The 22,049-nt window shown below is 47.9% G+C and overlaps 2 protein-coding genes across 4 annotated transcripts in view; both read right to left on the bottom strand.

Annotated features, from left to right (window-relative positions):
• Window positions 1-14,047, bottom strand: part of GCN1 (GCN1 activator of EIF2AK4) — a 66,408-nt gene extending 52,361 nt beyond the window's left edge. The window contains exons 1-5 of one of the 2 annotated variants that reach the window (XM_030938803.1): window positions 14,004-14,047; window positions 9,640-9,742; window positions 4,164-4,227; window positions 3,486-3,617; window positions 2,953-3,061 (exon numbers count right to left, since the gene is read on the bottom strand). In XM_030938803.1, coding sequence (XP_030794663.1) covers window positions 2,953-3,061; window positions 3,486-3,617; window positions 4,164-4,227; window positions 9,640-9,742; window positions 14,004-14,021 — 426 coding nt within the window. In that variant the 5' untranslated portion in view covers window positions 14,022-14,047. The remainder of the gene's footprint in view (window positions 1-2,952; window positions 3,062-3,485; window positions 3,618-4,163; window positions 4,228-9,639; window positions 9,743-14,003) is intronic. The other variant, XM_030938804.1, reaches the window with a different exon arrangement.
• A 1,977-nt stretch (window positions 14,048-16,024) lies between these two features.
• On the bottom strand, window positions 16,025-20,140 carry RPLP0 (ribosomal protein lateral stalk subunit P0). 2 transcript variants are annotated; one of them, XM_030938802.1, is made up of 8 exons: window positions 20,100-20,140; window positions 19,744-19,845; window positions 18,318-18,493; window positions 18,126-18,213; window positions 17,863-18,009; window positions 17,566-17,751; window positions 16,642-16,782; window positions 16,025-16,263 (listed from the first exon to the last, which is right to left on the bottom strand). In XM_030938802.1, the coding sequence occupies exons 2-8, from the start codon at window positions 19,795-19,797 to the stop codon at window positions 16,099-16,101; spliced, it is 957 nt and encodes a 318-aa protein (XP_030794662.1). In that variant the 5' UTR covers window positions 19,798-19,845; window positions 20,100-20,140; the 3' UTR covers window positions 16,025-16,098. The 2 variants fall into 2 exon arrangements, with proteins under 2 accessions (XP_030794662.1, XP_010366585.2); XM_010368283.2 differs by having other exon boundaries at window positions 20,096-20,124.
• Window positions 20,141-22,049: the final 1,909 nt, after the last annotated feature.

Here is a 22,049-nt window from a genome sequence, read left to right as displayed (position 1 = left end):
CCTGGGTGACAGAGCGAGACTCCATCTCAAAAAAAAAAAAAACAAAGAAAACAGATACGCTTGTGAAAGCAATGCTGATAAATTCTATCTGTATATATACAAAATGGCATATGTACAAGGTTATTCATTGCAGCACTGTTAATTAACAATAAAAAAAAACGGGCCAGGCACGGTGGCTCACGCCTGTAATCCCAGCACTTTGGGAGGCCGAGGCGGGTGGATCACGAGGGCAGGAGATTGAGACCATCCTGGCTAATACGATGAAACCCCGTTTCTAAGGGCCGGGCGCGGTGGCTCAAGCCTGTAATCCCAGCACTTTGGGAGGCCGAGACGGGCGGATCACGAGGTCAGGAGATCAAGACCATCCTGGCTAACATGGTGAAACCCCGTCTCTACTAAAAAAACTACAGAAAACTAGCCGGGCGACGTGGCGGCGCCTGTAGTCCCAGCTACCCGGGAGGCTGAGACAGGAGAATGGCGTGAACCCGGGAGGCGGAGCTTGCAGTGAGCTGAGATCCGGCCACAGCACTCCAGCCTGGGTGACAGAGCGAGACTCCATCTCAAAAAAAAAAAAAAAAAAAAAGAAACCCCGTTTCTACTAAATTAGCCAGACGTGGTGGCAGGCACCTGTAGTCCCAGCTACTCGGGAGGCTGAGGCAGGAGAATGGCGTGAACCCGGGAGGCGGAGCTTGCAGTGAGCCAAGATCGTGCCACTGCACTCCAGCCTGGGCGACGGAGCAAGGCTCCGTCTTAAAAAAAAAAAAAAGAAAAAAAAAAAGAAACCAATGCTGATAAATTCTATTTGCATATATACAAAATGGCATATGTACAAGGTTATTCATTGCAGCACTGTTAGTAACAATAAAAAACCATAAACAACAGAAGATTCCCTATATACAGTGTGGTACAGAAAGGATTACTGGCTGGGCATGGTGGCTCACGCCTATAAACCCAGCACTTCAGAAGACCGAAGCAGGTGGTTCCCTTGAGCCCAGGAGTTCAAGACCAACCTGGGCAACGAAAGAAAACCCCATCTCTAAAAAAATACAAAAATTAGCCAGGCATACACCAGCATGCCTGTAGCCCCAGCTACTCAGGAGGCTGCAATAGAAGGATCACTTGAGCCCAGGAGGTCAAGGCTACAGTGAGCCGAGATCATGCCACTGTGCTCCAGCCTGGGTGACAGAGCAAGATCTTTGTCTCAAAAAAAAAAAAAAGAAAAAAGAAATCTACAGAATCATGGTGTGTAAAAAAAAAATCTTTTTAATGTATTTTTTAAAAAGTAGGCTAGGCACAATGGCTTATACCTGTAATCCCTGCACTTTGGGAGGCTGAGACAGACAGATCACCTGAGGTCGGGAGTTTGAGACTAGCCTGGCCAACATGGCGAAATCCCACTGCTACTAAAAATACAAAAATTAGCCAGGTGTGATGGCATACACATATAGTCCCAGTTATACTCAGGAGGCTGAGGGTGGAGAATTGCTTGAACCCAGGGGGCAGAGGTTGCAGTGAGCCGAGATTGCTCCATTACATTCCAACCTGAGTGACAGAATCAGACTCTGTCTCTCAAAAAAAAAAAAAAAACCACTCAGTGGAAATAAGCCAATAAGCTTGCACCGTCTCACAAGGAGGCTTTTGGTAACAATGACACCTATGCCCTGAAGGTGATCCAAGAGAGTCTGAGCTCACAACAATACATAATCCTTGACCCTCAAGGTTTCAGCATTCTAATCCATCATCCATCAATTATACTGATAGCCACTCCATGCTGGTCCCCAGAGCTGTGCTGGTTAAGCTACTGGGGATGCCGCTCTCTATCTAACTAGCAGGCTGCTTCATGGAGAGGTACCTGTGTTTCCTAAGGCTGGTCATCACTGGCACCTACCTGCATGAGACTCTCCAGTTTCCACAGCCATCTCAACCCTCAACTAAACCTGGCCTTATACAACAACTCTTTAAGGCGGACAGGGTGGGTAGTATTTTCTTTCCCACTTTGCAAATGAGGAAGTGGGCTCAGAAGTTAAGTGACTCAGCCAAGTCTCATGGACAAGAATCAGATCCAAGGCCAGGCAAAATGGCTCACGCCTGTAATCCCAACACTTTGGAAGGCCAAGGCAGGCGGATCATCTGAGGTCAGGACTTCAAGGCCAGCCTGGCCATCATGGAAAAACCCTGTCTCCACTAAAAATACAAAAAAATTAGCCAGGCAGGGTGGCAGGCTCCTGTAATCCCAGCTACTCGGAAGGCTGAGGCAGGAGAATCGCTTGAATCCAGGAGGCGGAGCTTGCAGTGAGCTGACACCACACTACTGCACTCCAGCCTGAGCAACAGAGCAAGACTCCGTCTCAAAAAAGCAAAAACCACTCCTCATGACCTACACTAAGCCTATCCAGGCACATGTCTGCTCTGCTCACCTCCCAACCTGGTGAGCAGACATGTGGAAAGAAAAAGAAGAGAATGTGGAAGAAGCAGGTAGAGAATGGAAGGAGGGAATGTAAGAACCAAAACTAAGACAAGAAATCCATTCCATTCACCAGTTCAACACTGAAATCAAACACAGGGAATAGAATGATTAGCCAGAAAAAAACCAAGAGGATTTATACTATGATATTTTCTAGTCTAGTTGCTTTTTGACTGTCTTCCCAACTCTGGCCTGTCACAGCTTCCACACATGCCATGAAATCAGGGGCCTCATTTCTGTTGTCCATCACTGCAATTCCAGTGCTTAGCACCATGCCTGACAGAGAAGCTCCAAAATGTCGAATACACCAAGGAATGTGATTATGAAGCACTCATGGCCATCCACCAAAGCCACATGCCTCGGGACAACTCAGAGTGTCTGGTCACCCAGCACCCAGAAAAGCACTTGGCACTAAGAAGGTGCTGAAACATGCCCTAACTCCTGGCAGAAAGCTGATCCTTGCTACTTCAGAGACGCAGGGAACCTACCAGTTTGTTCCAGATGTCTCCTTGTCGCTTGGCTCTCGACGGAAAGACAATGCGCACCAGGAGGCAGGTCCAGGTCAAGGCCAGCAAGGCGGCAGAGCCACTGCTCTTACTGCAGAGCAGAGTAGGGGGTGAGTTCAGAGCAGCTTGAGGACGAACACTGTCCCTAAGGCCCCCGCTGATAATGCAGGACCCTCCCTTGACCTCATGGAACAGAACTTGAACCAGTTCCCCACAAACCATCTGTGGCAATTCAGGACAAGGAGTCCAGGTTTCAGTGGCCAAACTCCCATCTCTTGGCACTGACAACTATATAAAACAAACAGACGGCTTCCACCATTAGGGGCCTGGTGGGCAACTGGTTCCCCTCAAAATGGCCTTGCTTCCACTGTTTCCCAACCCTGCTCCCCCGGAAAGTGGTTTCCTCCACTAGGCTTGCCATCCTGGCTCCTCCCTCTGGTGCATGGTCAACTGCATCAGCTTCTCCTGAGCAGGCCTCTACCAATTCTCAAGGGGCCACAACTTTTACCTCTTACCTGGGAACACCTGCTTTGGAGCCTATACCGCAAGACTGCAGAGAGTGTAGAAGGTTCTTAGCAGTGGCTTCTGGCTGGGCCTCAGCCAGCTGCTGGATGGCTGCCTGCAAGGCCCTGCGGGAAGCTGCATCTCTAGGGGAGAGGCAAAGGGAAAGGTGAACATGCAGACCTCAGGCAAAGGCAGGGGCAAGGCTGCTCAGGCCATGCACTGGTCTTTCTCAGGAGAAAGTGATCACACCATATTCCAGTGGATCACAGAGGAGGGATTAGGAAATAACTAGATAAACTCATCTCCTCCTAGAGTTCTAAAAGTATCTCATAAGGGCAAATAAGCCATGGAGTGTGTAAGGGCAGCACCTACATTTATGGACCAGTTATAAGGGTCTCAAAGCCAGGCGATTTAACACACATGACTAATGGCAGCATACACAGCAGCAGGCAACTATTCCAGGCACCTCACGCTTTCTACTAACCACCCATGAGATAGAGAATGGCATCATCCCCATTCTGCAGACAAGGAAACTGAGGCACAGAGAGGTGAAGTAACTTGCCCAGGATCTAACAGCTAGGACGTGATATAGCCCAGATTTGGCACCAGGCCGTCTGGCTCTAACCACTACCCTAAATCCCCTCTCTGTACAAAGTGCTCCAGATACGGGGCCTTTGGCTGGGACTCACCTATATCGATGCAGAGTCAAGCAGAACAATTTGCAGAGCCCCTTCACTGCTCCCTCTGGCAGATCTGAAACCAAAGATTACACAGAGATTAGTCAATAAAAATGACTTGATAAGCTGCTGGAGTCAGGTATCCCGCCAGACATGATCTCAGCCCACTTGGCACTCCCCATAAATTTAAGACTTTCCTCCCCAAGAGGAAAAAGCAACAACAAAACAGGACTCTAGGAAAACGCCTGGCACAGAAAAGCTTTGGGTAGACATTTGCTAAATGAATGAAACTAAGAAAATACAGGTGGCCTTGAAACCTCACATGCCATCAAGTGGAGGTTCAGGAGTGCTGGAATGATTCTACTTCTTGAACTGGGTGCTGGTTATACTGGTGTTTAATATGTGATGATTCAGTGAGCTGTTCGATTAGGAGGTGTACCTTTCTTTACATACATTCTAATAAACACTTTTAAAACCAGTACAACATTGAAGTACTATGAGGGACCAGAAAAGGGAAGAACACCTGTAACTGGAGAGTTTCTGAAAGTCTGAAGGACACATAAGCTTGGCCTGACAGATTAGGATGCTCTGGAAAAATGGAAAGAGAGGGAGATACATGTGGAGTGCAGGGTTAAGAAGGCGTAATACCTATTCAGAACACATAAGGAAGAGGGGGACTAACAACACCCCAGCTCTCAGTGCTAACAAGATGCCAGACCTTGCTCTACATAATTCATACACATTAACTCACTTAATCCATATAAGGTAGGCACTGTTATTAAGCACACACCCCCCCCCCCCCCCCGCCGCTTTTATTTTTCAGACAGAGTATCGCTCTACCGCCCCGGCTGGAGTGCAGTGCTGCGATCTCGGCTCACTGCAACCTCGCCTCCCAGGTTCAAGCAATTCTCCTGCCTCAGTCTCCCGAGTAGCTGCGACTACAAGTGCACACCACGACGCCCAGTTAATTTTTGTATTTTTAGTAGAGACAGGGTTTCACCATGTTGGCAGTGCTGGTCTCAAACTTCTGACCTCGTGATTCGCCCGCCTCAGCCTCCCAAAGCGCTAGGATTACAGGTGTGAGCCACGACGTCCAGATCAAGCCCATTTTTAAATGAAGAAACCAAGTAACAGGAAATCAAGCCAGCCAGTCAGAGTGAAACAGATACACCCTAACTCGAGTGAAACAGATACACTCTAACTCTGGGTAGAAAGAGTTCAACTCTTGGTTGAACAACAGTGTTCAATATGGCTGGGCACAGTGGCTCACGCCTGCAATCCCAACACTTTGGGAGGCCAAGGTGGGAGGATAACTTGAGGCCAAGAGTTTGAGACCAGCCTGGCCAACACGGCGAAACGCAGTTTCTCCTAAAAATACAAAAATTACCTGGGCATGGTGGCACACGCCTGTAATCCCAGTTACTCAGGAGACTGAAGAAGGAGAATCGCTTGAACCCAGGAGGTGGAGGCTGCAGTGAGCAGAGATGGTGCCACTGCACTCCAGGCTGGGAGACAGAGCGAGACCCCATCTTAAAAAAAAAAAAAAAAAAAAAGAGTGCTCAATAATGTTGGAAAGTTAACCTGTGACAAGTACTGCATGCCACAGTGAAGCATGCAAACAAAAGGGAGAAGCTTCTGAGGAGGAGGAAATTTAACCTGCAGTGTAAGACGGACTTATACTGGGTGTAGGAGAAACCTGAGAGCAGGAGGTCCATACCATTCCTCACACTTCAGGCACCTGAACGATGGAAGAGAAATGAAGGAGGTACAGGGATGCAGTTTCCCCAGGGATCTGACTACTGCATTGGTCCATGTGATTTGGGGCTATTTCACTAACTGGATAAAAGAACGACTGGGGCCAGAAACAGGTTGTGGCTAAGACAATGACAGTAACAACAGCTAACGTACACTGTGAGTTTAGCATACCCAGACAATGCATTACATTTACTCCAACCTATCAGTGAAGTACTACTGTCATCTCCACGTTTAAAGAAAAAAAAAAAAAAACAGGCTCAGAGAGGTGAAGTAACTTGAAGCAGGTCACAGAACCTCTAAGTGGCACAGCCTGTCTGAGCCCTTCATCACTGACTGCTGCACTAGAGGCCTGTGACCGGAAAGATTGGTATCACATGGCTGTCTTTTCTAACTAGGGAGCTCTGCTGGGAAAGTGACCAGAAAAACCTTTGAGGATTCCATAAAACTCATACATTGAAGCATTAACACACAAGAGAATCTCTGAGATGCTCACAAACAGCAAGTTTACAAGCTTGGGTATCTTACTAGGCATAAGTAGGTCAGAAGCAGCAAATGAGAAGCTGGGTGAAGGTGGTACAAATAGGAAGTAACAGTGGACAGAAAGGGAGGCCCAATTTACATGACCATGATTTTCTTTCTCTTTTTTTCAAAACAGAGTTTTGCTCTTGTCGCCCAGGCTGGAGTGCAATGGCACAATCTCAGCTCACTGCAACCTCCGCCTCCCAGGTTCAAGCAATTCTCCTGCCTCAGCCTCCCGAAGTAACTGGGATTACAGATGCCCACCACCACGCCCAGCTAATTTTTTTGTATTTTTAGTTGAGATGGGGTTTTCCCATGTTGGCCAGGCTGGTCTTAAACTCCTGACCTCAGGTGATCCATCCTCCTTGGCCTCCTAAAGTGCTGGGATTATAGGTGTGAGCTACCCAGCAATGGCCATGATTTTCAAACTTCAGTAAACATAGGAGTCACCTAAAGGAGTTGTTAAAACACAAATACTGGGTTCTGTGCTCAACCTTTTATTTATTTATTTATTTATTTATTTTGACACAGGGTCTCGCTTTGTCACCCAGGCTGGAAAGCAGTGGCACAATCATGGACCACTACAGCCTCAACCTCCCAGGCTCAAGCGATCCTCCTACCTCTCAACCTCCCAAGTAGCTGGCATTACAGCACCTCCAGGATTTCTGATTTGAGTTGCTCCAATGGAGCTGAGAATTTTTATCTCTAACAAGTTCCGAGATGATGCTGATGTTGCCTGTCCAGGAACCACACTTTGAGAGCCAATGCTATACAGTAAAAACAAACACACCAAAAGAAATGAAAAAAAAAAAAAAACCCTAGAATTTATTGAGTGAAGGTAAAATGGTCTTACTCTAATAAGTCATAGAGCTATCCCTTGGTTATGGTGCAGATCAGGATAACCAGATATACTTAGCATTCCCCAAAATGAGTTCCCCGGACCCTGAACAGATTTTCAGCAAAAAAGAGGTTCAAAGAAAACATTGGATTCAAGGAAGCTTAATAAAATGAAAACACGCTGTTGTGAATATTCCAAGAGGGCATCAAAAACATGACCTCTAGGCTGGGCGCGGTGCCTCACGCCTGTAATCCCAGCACTTTGGGAGGCCGGGGCGGGTGGATCACCTGAGGTCAGGAGTTCGAGACCAGCCTGGCCAACACTGTGAAACCCCGTCTCTACTAAAAATACAAGTATTAGCTGGCCATGGTGGCAGGTGCCTGTAATCCCAACTACTCAGGAGGCTGAGGCAGGAGAATCACTTGAACCCAGGAGGCAGAGGTTGCAGTGAGCCGAAGCTGCGCCACAGCACTCCAGGCTGGGTGACAGAGCGAGATTCTGTCTCACCAAAAAAAAAAAAAAAAAAACCTCTCCCAACTTATTTGATCTTGGAATCCTTTATTGGACAATCACCTACTACCATGTTGCTGAATTCCATGGAACACAGATTGGGAAAAATGATATCCCAAGTCATAAACGAAATGTTTTTGGTCAGGGGCGGTGGCTCACGCCTGTAATCCCAGCACTTCAGGAGGCCGGGGTGGGCAGATCACAAGGTCAGGAGATCGAGACCATCCTGGCCAACACAGTGAAACCCCATCTCTACTAAAAATACAAAAAATTAGCAGGTGCCTGTAGTCCCAGCTACTCAGGAGGCTGAGGCAGAATGGCGTGAACCCGGGAGGCAGAGCTTGCAGTGAGCCGAGATCGTGCCACTGCACTCAAGCCTGGGCGACAGAGTGAGACTGACTCAAAAAAAAAAAAAAAATTGTTGTACTCAGTATATTACCTGAGAAAGATTTTAGCTATCTTTTTAAAATATTTCCAATGAAAATGGTTAAAAGTGTAAATAGCTTTCACACCTGAATGGATAAACTCTCCACTAACCCAAAAGTTTTAACTGTTTCAATTCACATTATAGCAAGCAAATAAAGTAAACGCAGAAGTTGTGCAGGAAGAGGGGAAGAAGACCATGGTTCTTTTTTTTTTTGAGACGGAGTCTTGCTCTGTCACCCAGGCTGGAGTGCAGTAGCACGATCTCAGCTCACTGCAACCCCCATTGCCTCCCAGGTTCAAGCAATTCTCCTGCCTCAGCCTCCCGAGTAGCTGGGATTACAGATGCGTGCCACCATGCCCAGCTAATTTTTGTGTTCTTAGTAGAGATGGAGTTTCACCATGTTGGTCAGGCTGGTCTCAAACTCCTGGATTCGTGATCCACCCGCCTCAGCTCCCAAAGTGTTGGGATTACAGGCGTGAGCCACTGTACCTGGGTTTTTTTTTTTTTTTTTTTTTTTTTGAGACGGAGTCTCACTCTGTTGCCCAGGCTGGAGTGCGGTGGCACAATCTCGGCTCACTGCCACCTCCACCTCCTGGGTTCAAGCAATTCTCCTGCCTCAGCCTCCCGAGTAGCTGGGATTACAGGCGCACACCACCACACCTGGCTAATTTTTGTATTTTTTTTTTTAGTAGAGACGGGGTTTCACCATGTTGGCCAGGCTGGTCTCGAACTCCTGACATTGTGATCTGCCCACCTCAGCCTCCCAAAGTGCTAGGATTACAGGCATGAGCCACCGCGCCTGGCCAAGGCCATGGTTCTAAAGAAACTATTTCAGTTGGGCCCAGCAGCTCATGCCTGAAATCCCAGCATCTTGAGAGGCCGAGGCAGGGGGATCACTTGAGGTCAGAAGTTCAGGACCAGCCTGGCCAACATGGTGAAACCCCATCTCTATTAAAAATACGAAAATTAGCTGGGTGTGGTGGCACACACCTGTAATCCCAGCTACGGGGGAGGGTGAAGCATGAGAATCACCTGAACCAGCAAGGTAGAGGTTGTAGTGAGCCGAGAGCATGCCACTGCACTCCAGCCTGGGCAACATCATGAGACTCTGTCTTGAAAAAAACAAAAAGAAAAAAAAAAAAAAACACGCAATTTATTTTCTATATGGAACACTGTCATTCGAGACCAGCCTGGCCAACATAGTGAAATCCCATCTCTACTAAAAATACAAAAATTAGCCAGTTGTGGTGGTGGGGCACCTGTAATCCCAGCTACTCGGGAGGCTGAGGGCAGGAGAATCGCTTGAACCCAGGAGGTGGAGGTTGCAGTGAGCTGAGATCGTGCCACTGCACTTCAGCCAGGGCGACAGTGCGGGACTCTCTCTCAAAAAGAAGAAAAAAAAGAATATTGTCCAGGGTACATGGATGACAAATAAATACCTTTTCCAGCAACACACTTCCCAAGTTCACTGAGGATTTCTCTCCGTTCCTTTACACTGGCTGTTGTCACCTTCCCTGCAAAACGCTTTAGTGTCTCGGAAACCTGTGAAGGCCAAGCGACAGAGAAAATTTCACCAGTCAGACTATAAAACAATGTTTGTGTTGAGGGGTGCGTGTAGAATTTGGGGATCTCTCTAACCTGGGGTTTCTCAACCTCTCCACTCAGACATTTTGGGCCACGTAATTCTTGCTGTGGGGGGCCGTGTTTTTAGCAGCATTCCAGGTCTCTACCCACTCAATGTCAGTAGCAGCCCACCTCCCCAACCCGCCCCAGTTGTGACACTGTCAAATGTCTCCTGGGAGGCAAAATCACTCCCACTTGAGATGTACTGCTTTAATTCAACTAGTCAACAACTCAATATACCTTACTTAAACTTGGGCAATAAGAGGAAAGGCAAAGACCTCTGAACAGAAAATATCCCTTCAGAACTACCCAAAATCTAGCAAGGGCCTAGTACATGCCAAGCATGTTCCCTTTACATTATCTCACTTTAACCTCCCCATAATGGGAATGTCAGCATCCTGGCAATTCGCTGGCAGAGGATAGGCACACTGGCTAAAACGTGAAAGGTTAGGAGATTGGATCCCAGCTCTGCCTTTTACTAGCTGTGGAAACCTAGTCAAATAATGTCACTCCCCCTATCTTTAGTTTTTTCATCTACAAGATGCGGACAATAGCAGTTACCTCATATGACTGTTACGGAGATTAAATGAGATTGTGTATAAGGGGCGTCTACTCTCATCCCAAGCATAAAGTTGGCTACTACTACCAATAAGCCTGCAAGGGAGGCATCAGTATCCCCACTTTACAGGCAATGAAGAAACCATCTCCAAGAGAGATGGTTAGAGGAAGTCACTGCTCAGAGTGGAGTTGAGAGCCATAGCACCTGCGTTTTTGAAACTAACCTTGAAACCAAACAGGTCTATAAACTGATGCTAACAAATCTTTAGCTTTCAACAGTCATTGAGTTACCACAGATGCAGTCCCCAGCGTAGGGACAAAAGCATAAGACCCAGTGACTGGGGGCAGTTTGCAAACATCCCTGAAAATCTGCTCCTAAGGAATACTCTACAAGCTACCAAGTGGGCAGGTTGTGGATTCACAAGCCGTAGAGCAGGGCATGATAAGGCTCATGTAACTTAATAAAGTGGGGTCATCATCTTTTTCTTTTGAGGGTATTTCACAGGCAGGCCTTATCAGTAGCATAAGAGGCAAGTGTACACGCAGAAATGAAACAATGCTGAGTTTTTCATGCTTAAATCCCTGCCATAATTCTATTGGCAACGTCCAAAACTGTCTTCTACGTAAATGATGTATTGTTTTAACTTTAAAATGTCTTTTGTTTTTGGCTGGGTGTGGTGGCTCACGTTTGTAATCCCAGCACTTTGGGAGGCCGAGGTGGGCAGATCACGAGGTCAAGAGATTGAGACCATCCTGGCTAACACGGTGAAACCCCGTCTCTACTAAAAATAAAAAAATTAGCCAGGCGTGGTGGCGGGCACCTGTAGTCCCAGCTACTCAAGAGGCTGAGGCAGGAGAATGGTGTGAACCCGGGAGGCGGAGGTTGCAGTGAGCCAAGATCACACCACTGCACCCCAGACTAGGCGAACAGAGCAAGACTCCGTCTCAAAAAAAAAAAAAAAAAAAAAGTATTTTGTTTTTATAGTCTTAGATGCACATAGAGTCAAAACCAAAAAGTTCTGAGAGGTCTGCCATAAAAACCAGTCCCTTGCCCTCACTCTGCACGGACAACCCTTAGGTTGATTTGGTGGGTATTTGGGTAGTTACCTCCATATATCTAAGTATCTCTAACTAAGGAGGTAACTTGCGCGTGCTTCTTGGTTTTTCAGTTTTGCTGCCTTTCCACCACAGCTCCCTTTCCTGCTCCAACCCCATCGCACACTCTCCCCATTTCCCCAGTGGAAATCCCCTGTTTCATAATATAGGCTAGGTAAGTAGTCAGTGATTACATTATATGTAAAGGGCATTCAACATCCATTTAATAAACTCTTATTCTTCCCAGCTTTTTTATGCCCCTGGTGTTAATAATTACCCTTTCCCACCATGCTTCAGTTTGACTTTTTTTTTTATCTGTTCTTATAAATAATTAAACCCCAAGCTTTTTGCCATTTGTCTAAATCTCAGTACATTTAGTCAGATCAGGTATTCCATCAAATTCCACCTTCCTAAGGAAATCTCTCCCAGTTTTCTGACCTGCCCCACTTAGGCATGTGATCCTCTACAGCTGGGGCACAGTTTATCACCCTGAACATGTACTTTCTTGTGTTTAGGTGAAGCACATCCTCCATTTTGTAAACTCCTTGCAAGTATGAAAATGTTCTGGCCAAATATAGAATTCTAGGTTGAAATCATTTTCCTTTAGAATACTGAAGACAACGCCAGGCACAGTGGCTCACGCCTGTAATCCCAGCACTTTGGGAGGCCGAGGCAGGAGGATTGCTTGAGGTCAGAACTTTGAGACCAGCCCGCCCAACATGGTGAAACCCTGTCTCTACAAAAACTACAAAAATTAGCCGGGTGTGGTGGCGCATGCCTGTAATCCCAGCTACTTGGGAAGCTGAGGCAGGAGAATTGTTTGAACCTGGGAGGCGGAGGTTGCAGTGAGTTGAGATTGTGCCATTACACTCCAGAGAGGAGTTCTGTCTCAAAAAACAAAATAAAATAATCTCAGGCCGGGTACGGTGACTCGCCTGTAATCCCAGCACTTCGGGAGGTCAAGGCGGGAGGATCACCTGAGGTCAGGAGATCGAGACCAGCCTGGCCAACATGGAGAAACCCCCTCTACTAAAAATACAAAAATTATAAAATACAGAAATATTATCATGCATCACCCAATGCAGTAGCCACTGGCTACATGCGGCTAACTGTGCACTGAAATGTGGCTGGTCCAAGTGAAGAACTAAATTTTTTTTTTTTTTTTGAGACAGAGTCCCGCTCTTGTTGCTCAGGCTGGAGCGCAGTGGCGCAATCTCAGCTTCCTACAACCTCTGCCTCTCGGTTCAAGTGATTCTCATGCCTCAGCCTCCTCAGTAGCTGGAATTACAGACATGCACCACCACACCCGGTTAATTTTTGCATTTTTAGTAGAGACAGGGTTTTGCCATGTTGGTCAGGCTGGTCTCAAACTCCTGACCTCAAGTGATCCACCCACCTCAGCCTCCAAAAGTGCTGGGATTACAGGGTGAGCCACGATGCCCAGCCAAAAACTGAATTTTTTTTATTTCATTTAATTTTAACAAACTTAAGTAGCCACGTGGCTGCCATACTGGACATTGCAGCTCTAGAGAAAATTCTTCCTCAAGTGAGTATCAATGTTAAACATTCAGCATGTATTCCCCTAACCCGCTCATACTAAGCTTTTCTTTCTAGGATTCAGTACAACATAATTTGAACATCAGCCACCTGCATACCAGAGTCTCAATAAATGTCTTTTTGAATGTTCAAGTTAAGTGGTCATTTTCTGGGCCTACTCATAAAAATCAATCCCATCACCCTGGAGACCCCAAATCAGCCCAGCTGTCCTTTACACACCTGTTTTTCCCCTGCCCCATAACAATGTCTTTTCACTTTAAACATAACCACAACTGGGTGGAGGAAAAGGTTTTCCCAAGTCCTTCCTGAATTACAAAGTACCCACCGGTAACACTCAAGGGTGACAAGACTGTTCCTGGGCAGGACACAGTTCTTTTCACTAACCCTGCATCTGATAACAACCAACATATATCAAGCCCTATTTTATCTCACTGAAACTTCACAACAACCTTTTAAGGTAAGTATTGTTTTAACCTCATTTTATAGATGAAAAGGCAGACTTGGTGGGGTTAAGTTACTTGTTTTGCATGTCACAGAAATCGACGAGCAGGAACTCAAGCCCAAATCTGTATGAATCCAAAGTCTACACTCAAAGAACATCTGCCGAATACAAAGTTTAACGAAGACTTGGCGTTGGCCCGGGGCTCACAGCCGGAGGCGTTTGGAGAGAAGTAGAGGCTCGGTAAAGTGAACTTTTGCAACTCCGGGGTCGGGCAAAGGCCCCGCCAAGCTCCAGCTGCCGAAGTCGTGGCGGGAGCCCCGGACTCCTCGAGCCCGCGGTCTGCCTGCGCCGCCCCGGCCGGGCCAAGCCCGCAGCCGTGAGAGTCCGGCCTGAGACGGCCCCAAGACTACGCCCTCCACAGCCACCACCCCCAGCGCCCCTAAGCCGAGGAGTTAGAGCGGCCCCACCCGACGGCCACCGTCCGCACCAGTCCCCTCGACCCGTTGGCCCCGCAGCCGCCCGCCTCACCTGCGTGTCCGCCGCCATCCTGCCGGGGCTGACTCCGGAACCGCTTCCGGAGCGCTTCCGGGTCACAGCGAGGCCCACGCGGCAGGGTGAGGCCGAGAGGCAGCTGGGGCAGGGCCCCGGGCTTGGCGCCACCGGGCGGGACGGCGGCCGCTGCAGCCCGGGCAGCCGGATCACGGGCTTGAAGTTGGCCCGCGCCGGAGCCACAAGGCCTCCTCCCCAGGGCCCTCTCTTCAGCCCCAGGCGCCTCGTGGGAGACTAGCGCTTGTAACGTGGTGAGCCCGCGGTGTAACGCTATGAGCCCGCCTTGCAGCCCCTGACCCACTTCCAGCCCGCAGGGCCAGCCTTACGTGGGCCTTTCCTGAGTGATGACTGCATTCTTAAGAAAAACAAGTGTTGCTTCCTAGATAGCAGGAACTAAAAACTAGGTAAAAGAGTCAGCGAACTAGTCTTTTGTCCTCAGTTTGTAGTTCAGTTGAGGGATGACTTGTACAGGGTTAGCAAACATGGGTAGATAAGGAGATTGGGGAAGGTTCAGAACTGAAGGAGGCCCCTGCCCTGGGGAAATGCTGGATGCCCCAGGCTGGGAGTTTTGAAGGCCACGAGGCAGGAGGCTACTTGCAGATGTGGCTGCAATTTAGAGAATAGGGTCCCCACAGCTTAGTTGTCGGCCCTGTTAGCAGTGACTTTCAAACCTTTGACACAGACCTAGTTAGAATGAACATACCATGTTCCGGCAGATCTGTAAGTGAAATACAGGAATCACAACAAAGCACCTGTTCTCAGCAGATGCTTTCTCTTTAAATACTGGGGCCAAGCATGGTGGCACACGCCTGTAATCCCAGCACTTTGGTAGGCTGAAGTGGGTGGATCAACCTGATGTCAGGATTTCCTGCCCAGCCTCGTCAACATGACGAAACACTGTCTCTACAAAAAATACCAAAAAAAAAAAAAAAAAAGGCCGGGTGCAGTGGCTCATGCTTGTAATCCCAGCACTTTGGGAGGCCGAGGCAGGCGGATCACGAGATCAGGAGTTCAAGACCAGCCTGGCCAGCACAGTGAAACCCCGTCTCTACTAAAAACACAAAAATTAGCCAGGTGTGATGGCACATGCCTGTAGTCCTAGCTACTTGGGAGGCTGAGGTGGGAGAACAGCTTGAACCCAGGAGGCAGAGGTTGCAGTGAGCTGAGACCGCCATTGTGCTCCAGCCTGGGTGACAGTGAGACTCCGTCTCAAAAAAAAAACCAAAAAAAAAAAAAAAAATTTGCCAGGTATGGTGGCAGCTGCCTGTAATTCCAGCTTCTTGGGAGGCTGAGGCAAGAGAATCACTTGAACCCGGGAGGCGGAGGTTGCAGTGAGCGAAGACCAAGCCACTGCACCTGTCTGGGCAACAGGGTGAGACTGTCTCAAAAATACAAACTGTTCACCACCTTCTAATGAGTTGGAGCACCACCCAGCTTGAAAAACTGCTCTATGGGACTGGCCCTAGCATCCACCACGTGCCTATCTCAGCTGACACTAAACCTACTCTACTGCAGTGGCCATGGAAATAATAATTCTAGTGTAATAGTTACAACTGTGTCTAGAAAACCATACAGGATGTTTGACTGGTAGCTTCTTTTAGATACAAAGAGGTTACCCAAACATCAACACCTAAATATAAAGCTCTCTAGTTTCACCATGGCTTTGGTTTCTAGCATATGGCACTATAAAGCCTCAAAATTAAGGGCCAGGCACACGGTGGCTGAAGCCGATAATCCTAGCACTTTGGGAGGCTGAGGTAGGAGGATTCCTTGAAGCCAGGAATGAGACCAGCTTGTGCAACATCTCTACAAAATTAGTAGCTGAGCGTCATGGTGTGTGCCTGTAGTCCCAGCTACTTGGGAGGCTGAGAGAGGAGGATCCCCTTGACCCCAAGAGTTCGAGGGTGCAGTGAGTTGTAGTTACACCACCGCACTCCAGCCTGGGCAACAGCCAGACCCTGTATAAAAAGGGAAAAAAAATACAAAATTAAGAGTCCAGAGACCTTTTAAAGAAGTAAGCCTTTATTTCCTTGTTTTGCAAATAAAGCTGGCTAAGTTGGTTGCTTTTTGGTGATTAGTCAAAGAGACCAAATCCCATATCCTCGTCCGACTCCTCCGACTCTTCCTTGGCTTCAACCTTAGCTGGGGCTGCAGCAGCAGCAGCAGGAGCAGCTGTGGTGGCAGCGGCCACAGGGGCAGCAGCCACAAAGGCAGATGGATCAGCCAAGAAGGCCTTGACCTGAAGGGGGAAGGGAGAAGTGGTCAAAATGGTCATCCACACTCTGCTACTACCCACCCTCCTGCCATGGTAGAGTTTAAGGAGCAACGATATCACAGTCAGTGTGAAGCCTTGCCTGTCAGAAGTGGCCCAAGCAGGACAGCTTGGGTATGGCCTAGTGAGGGGTGGTTCCTAAGGCCCAGCTCTTGCCCATTAACCCCCTTTGGGTCTCTTGTCATTTCTCAAGTGAGAAACGCCTTCCCTGCCCCCCAACCTCTCAAATATCCTCACAAAATTATCTGCTATATAAAATACAACTGTAAAGGCACTTTAGGCCACCATTTGTCACCCTAATTTGTCACAGTCAGGCCCACTGTGGTCCCGGTGGGATCCTTTTACCTTTTCAGCAAGTGGGAAGGTGTAATCCGTCTCCACAGACAAGGCCAGGACTCGTTTGTACCCGTTGATAATAGAATGGGGTACTGATGCAACAGTTGGGTAGCCAATCTGCAGACAGACACTGGCAACATTGCGGACACCCTGGGGGAGGGAGATTTCATTTTACGTGAGATTCCCTACAGGAAAGGAAGTCCAAGTAAAGCCTAATAAAGAGAACCCTTGGCAGACAATAATTGCCAGGTTGGCAGCTCAGTCTCGAGAGGCCACTTCATCTCATACCAATTCAGACCTATCAAATGAATTTTGCCCTTATTCCAAACCCAGGTGTTCTGTATACCATTATTGATGGCATTTACTTCCAAAGCCACTACCATCGTGAAAAGCATAAATGACTAACATAGCCATTGAGTTCCATGAACGAAAAATGTTCAACTATTTCCAGATGTGAATTTCATTCACTAGTCAAACTTTGAACAAGTAAATGAAGCTATCTCAGAGTAGCTAATAATATCTAATTATATACATTAATTTCAATTTATCGTTTATCCAAGAAAAGACATTTTCTATCACTATTATTCATTATTTAAAGGGCATTTTTTTTTTAGACAGAGTCTCACTCTGTCCCTCAGGCTGGAGTGCAGTGGCACCATGTCGGCTTACCGCAACCTCTGCCTCTTAAAGGGCATTTTGATGGCAAAATTTGACAGTCTTATTCCTGGCCCTAGAATAACAGCCCAGTACTGTTCTAAGACTTTACATCCATTAATTCATTAACTCCTTCAACAATCTTATGTTGTTATTGACATTTTACAGATGAGGCAGGTAGACAGATGAAAACACAGTCCTTGGTTACAGGGACTCAGTCTGACCCTTGTCATGCTCTCAACCATCAGTGTAAGAGGGGGCAAGGCTGAGAGCATGTACCTCCAGGAAGCGAGAATGCAGAGTTTCCTCTGTGATGTCAAGCACTTCAGGATTGTAGATGCTGCCATTGTCGAACACCTGCTGGATGACCAGCCCAAAGGAGAAGGGGGAGATGTTGAGCATGTTCAGCAGCGTGGCTTCGCTGGCTCCCACTTTGTCTCCAGTCTTGATCAGCTGCACATCACTCTGAACAAGGTAACAGTGGGGCAGTAAACACCTGGACAACCAACAGACCCATGGCCACTAAAAGCAGCCCCCCATTTGCCTGGTTAGCACAGGCAAACCAGGTCCACTCACCAGGATTTCAATGGTGCCCCTGGAGATTTTAGTGGTGATACCTAAAGCCTGGAAAAAGGAGGTCTTTTCGGGCCCGAGTCCAGTGTTCTGGGCTGGCACAGTGACTTCACATGGAGCAATGGCACCAGCACGGGCAGCAGCTGGCACCTGATAAAGACAACAAACAGTGAGAAAAGCCTCTCCACTCATACAACCTGAGAATGGTCCATTTTGCTTTAAGGAGCACTACAAAATCTCTTTAGCCAACTCAGTTGTCCCCTTACCTTATTGGCCAGCAACATGTCCCTGATCTCAGTGAGGTCCTCCTTAGTGAACACAAAGCCCACATTCCCCCGGATATGAGGCAGCAGTCTGCAAAGAGAAGTTTACGGGAGACAATCACCTTTCAGCACCATTCTCCAGGAAGAGGGAGACGGGCACTGGGGAGGGAGGACAAAACTGCCAGTGGAACTGACTTCTCCAGAGCTGGGTTGTTTTCCAGGTGCCCTCGGATGGCCTTGCGCATCATGGTGTTCTTGCCCATCAGCACCACGGCCTTCCCTCGAAGGGACATGCGGATCTGCTGCATCTGCTTGGAGCCCACATTGTCTGCTCCCACGATGAAACATTTTGGATAATCATCCAATAGTTGCTACAAAAAACAAGCCAGAGGAGCCAAGTTTAACAGGAAGAAAGAGGGAAAAAAATGCCAGGAGAAACTGAACCCCACAATTTGTTTCCATCTCACTCCCTTTCTTCTAAGCTTTTGAAGTCAGAGGGAGAGTGGGAGCTACGTTGTAACACTGCCAAACTGGATGACTGGTTTGCTGGGTATGAATGCTGAAAATCAGGTTTCTACATTCGATCAAGGAGTTTTTCCTTTTATTTTTTACTTATTTTTTTTTTTATTTTTCCCAATTACGAGGCAGGTTTCCGATTCACTAAAATGGTTATCAGGGTAAAAAAAGGAATGTTCCAAATAAGCTGGTCAAGAGGGCTAGACTCACAGCATTCAAAGCACAATGTTAAGCAAATAGAGCAACATTATTACTTGTTAAAAGAAATCTAGGTGTGTATATCCGGATTGTTGTACAATTCTTTTGAGTTTTGTGTCTGAAAACCTTTTAAGTGTGGGAAAATGTAATACAAACTATGCTCTACAATGCTGCCTAATTGCTTAAGCGCAGTACAGTCAGCGTTTCTGGGCAAGGAAGACCCACCTCAAAGGCCATCCAAAAGTCACTGGACACTTAAGTTTCTTAACTGACAGGTCCTAAATATGCAACAACTTGCTTCCTTACAATGAGTCATTACTGGCCTCAGACCTTCTCAAAGATGCAGTAAAAGTATAATGTGCAGCCGGGCGCAGTGGCTCACACCTATAATCCTAGCACTTAGGGAGACTGAAGCGGGCAGACCATGAGATCAAGAGATCGAGACCATCCTGGCCAACGTGGTGAATCCCCGTCTCTACTGAAAACACAAAAATTAGCTGGGTGTGGTGGCGCGCCCCTGTCGTCCCAGCTACTTGGGAGGCTGAAGCAGGAGAATCGCTTGAACCTGGGAGGCAGAGGTTACAGTGAGCCAAGATCAAGCCACTGCACTCCAGCCTGGACAACACATCGAGACTCGGTTAAAAAAACACAAAATAAAGGTATAACGTGTGATCTTTTGGAAGCCAGACCTGGATATGAATGCTGTCATCTTAGGAGCCACTTAACTTCCCTGAGCCTGTTTATCTACAACAGAAGGGACCTATCTCAGGAAATCGTTAACAGGATTTTCCCGAAAATGGCCTAATTCGGTAGCCGGTACTCAATAGACCCTCAGCACATAGCAGCTGACTGTCCCTATTTGCGCTGGGGCAACATGAAGGGCAGAGGCGACCCACCCTGCACTTACGATGATCTTAAGGAAGTAGTTGGACTTCCAGGTCGCCCTGTCTTCCCTGGGCATCACGGCGGTGCGTCAGGGATTGCCACGCAGGGTTTAAAGACGATGTCACTGAGGAGAGATAGGGAGCTCAGGCCTGGTCACCCCGACACCCAGCCCCCGGTCCTGGGCCTACGAGGAGCAAGACACGCGCAACCGCCCGCCGGCTCTGCCTGGGGCAGCCGCCGCCACCTCGGGGAGTGCAAGCCGCCACCGAGGCCCCAGGCGGAACAGGATAAGACTCCATGTTCCCAAAAGCCCCCAAAGACCCCTCCATGCTTCCCGCTGACGCCCCAGGCGCCGATCTGGCTAGTGCACCAACCTACCACGAGGACGCCTGGCGAGAGAAGGGCCTAGTGCCCGCGCGTGCATTTTATATGCGAACGAAATAGCCAATCAGAAACCGCGGATAGCGCTCCTGTCTATTGGCTGGAGCCATCGCCCGTCCGACAAAGCTGAACGAATACAGGCAACCATTGGATAATATCGCTGCCACTCGAACCAACGGAAAGCCGCCTTTAAGTAGGGTCGTGAAGGAAGGCGCTGCCTAGCGTTGGAGGAGCTTGCTCTGAGCTGCTGCCACCTGCGGGGCTGGAGCTGGAGCTGCGAATTCGGAGTCCCCAGTTCCCTCTGCCACCTGGCGAGCTCGGCAAACTGAAAGGCATGAGATGCAGCTGAGACGTAATTGCACATGCTTAGAAACAGAATGGTCTCTTGTCTTCTCTAGTTTGTTTTTCCTCCTACCAAAACAGAGGGACCTTTAAAATCTGGCCGGGCGCGGTAGCTCACGCCTATATTCCCAGCACTTTGGGAGGACGAGGCAAGTGGATCATCTGAGGTCAGGAGTTTGAGACCAGCCTGGCCAACATGGTGAAATCCCGTCTCTACTAAAAATACAAAAATCAGCCGGGTGGGGTGGCACACGCTTGTAATCCCAGCTGCTCAGGAGGCTGAGGCAGGAGAATTGCTTGAACTCAGGAGCTGTGAGCTCTGCAGTGAGCTGAGATCGTACCATTACACTCCAGCCTGCGTGGCAAAGAGAGACTCCGTCTCAAAAAGAAAACAAAAACAAAAAAAAACTAAGTCAGCTCATCTCCTTCTCTGCTCAAAACTTTCCATTTCCTCCAGAGTAAAAACCTAAAATCTAAACTACCTACAAGGCCCTACCTATCTGCCCCTCACGCCCACTCTCATCATCTCAGACGTTCTCCTCCTGACTTATTTGCTTTCCACCCAGATGATGCTCTGCTGCTTTTCCAGAGCAGGCTTAACTTGGGGGCTTTTGCATTGGCCATTCCCTCTTCCTAGAAAACTAGCCAACAAACATCCGTAGAGTAATTCACCTCCATCAAATCTTTTTTTTTTTTTTTCCACCTCCATCAAATCTTTTTTTGAGAAGGAGTCTCACTCTGTTGCCCAGGCTAGAGTGCAGTGGAACAATCTCAGTTCATTACAGCCTTGACCTCCCAGGCTGAAGTGATCCTCCCACCTCAGCCTCCCAAGTAGCTAGGACTACAGGTGCACACCACCACACCAGGCTAATTTTTTGTACTTTTTGTATAGACGGGGTTTTGCCATGTTGCCCAAGCTGATGTCAAACTGCTGGGCTCAAGCAATCCTCCCACCCTGGCCTCCTAAATTGCTAGGATTTCAGGAATGATGCACCTTGCCCGACCCTGAGATCTCTCTTTTTTTTTTTTTTTTCACTAAAACCCGTGGAATTATGTATTAAATGATCCCCAAAGAATCAGCTATTTCAAAATTAAAAATTATTACAAAGAGCTTCATATATCATGTTATATCCTATATCACACACCATAAAACTGTCAGAAGTAGGCAGGGTGCAGGGTCTCATGCCTGTAATCCCAGCAGTTTGGGAGGCCGAGGCCAACAGATCACGAGGTCAGGAGATCCAGACCATCCTGGCTAACATGGTGAAACCCCGTCTCTACTAAAAAATACAAAAAATTAGCCAGGCATGGTGGCATGTGCCTGTAATTCCAGCTACTCCGGAGGCTAAGGCAGAATTGTGTGAACTCAGGAGGCGGAGGTTGCAGTGAGCTGAGATCGCGCCACTGTACTCTAGGCTGGGTGACAGAGCAAGATTCCCTCTCAAAAAAAAAAAAAAAAGAAAAAAGTCAGAAGTAGCCCGATTTCACATTACTGCATTGTATTTCTTTCCTTTTCTTTTCTTTTTTTTTTTTTTTTTTTTTTTGAGATGGAATTTCACTCTTGTTGCCCAAGATAGAGTGCAATGGTGCGATCTCGGCTCACCG

This window comes from Rhinopithecus roxellana, chromosome 10 (genome assembly GCF_007565055.1).
Source record: "Rhinopithecus roxellana isolate Shanxi Qingling chromosome 10, ASM756505v1, whole genome shotgun sequence".
Lineage (NCBI taxonomy): Eukaryota > Metazoa > Chordata > Mammalia > Primates > Cercopithecidae > Rhinopithecus > Rhinopithecus roxellana.
The sequence above is the reverse complement of the archived record's forward strand: the minus strand, read 5'-3'. Positions and strand labels throughout refer to the sequence as shown.

What these genes read in the sequence shown, in the direction of transcription:
- RPLP0 (XM_030938802.1), bottom strand. Translation starts at nt 19,797, where the DNA reads ATGCCCAGGGAAGACAGGGCGACCTGGAAGTCCAACTACTTCCTTAAG. An exon ending in ACTACTTCCTTAAGATCATC is followed by an intron (nt 18,494 to 19,743) that starts GTAAGTGCAGGG and finishes TGTTTTTTGTAG; the next exon opens with CAACTATTGGATGATTATCC. An exon ending in ACATGTTGCTGGCCAATAAG is followed by an intron (nt 18,010 to 18,125) that starts GTAAGGGGACAA and finishes TGTCTTTATCAG; the next exon opens with GTGCCAGCTGCTGCCCGTGC.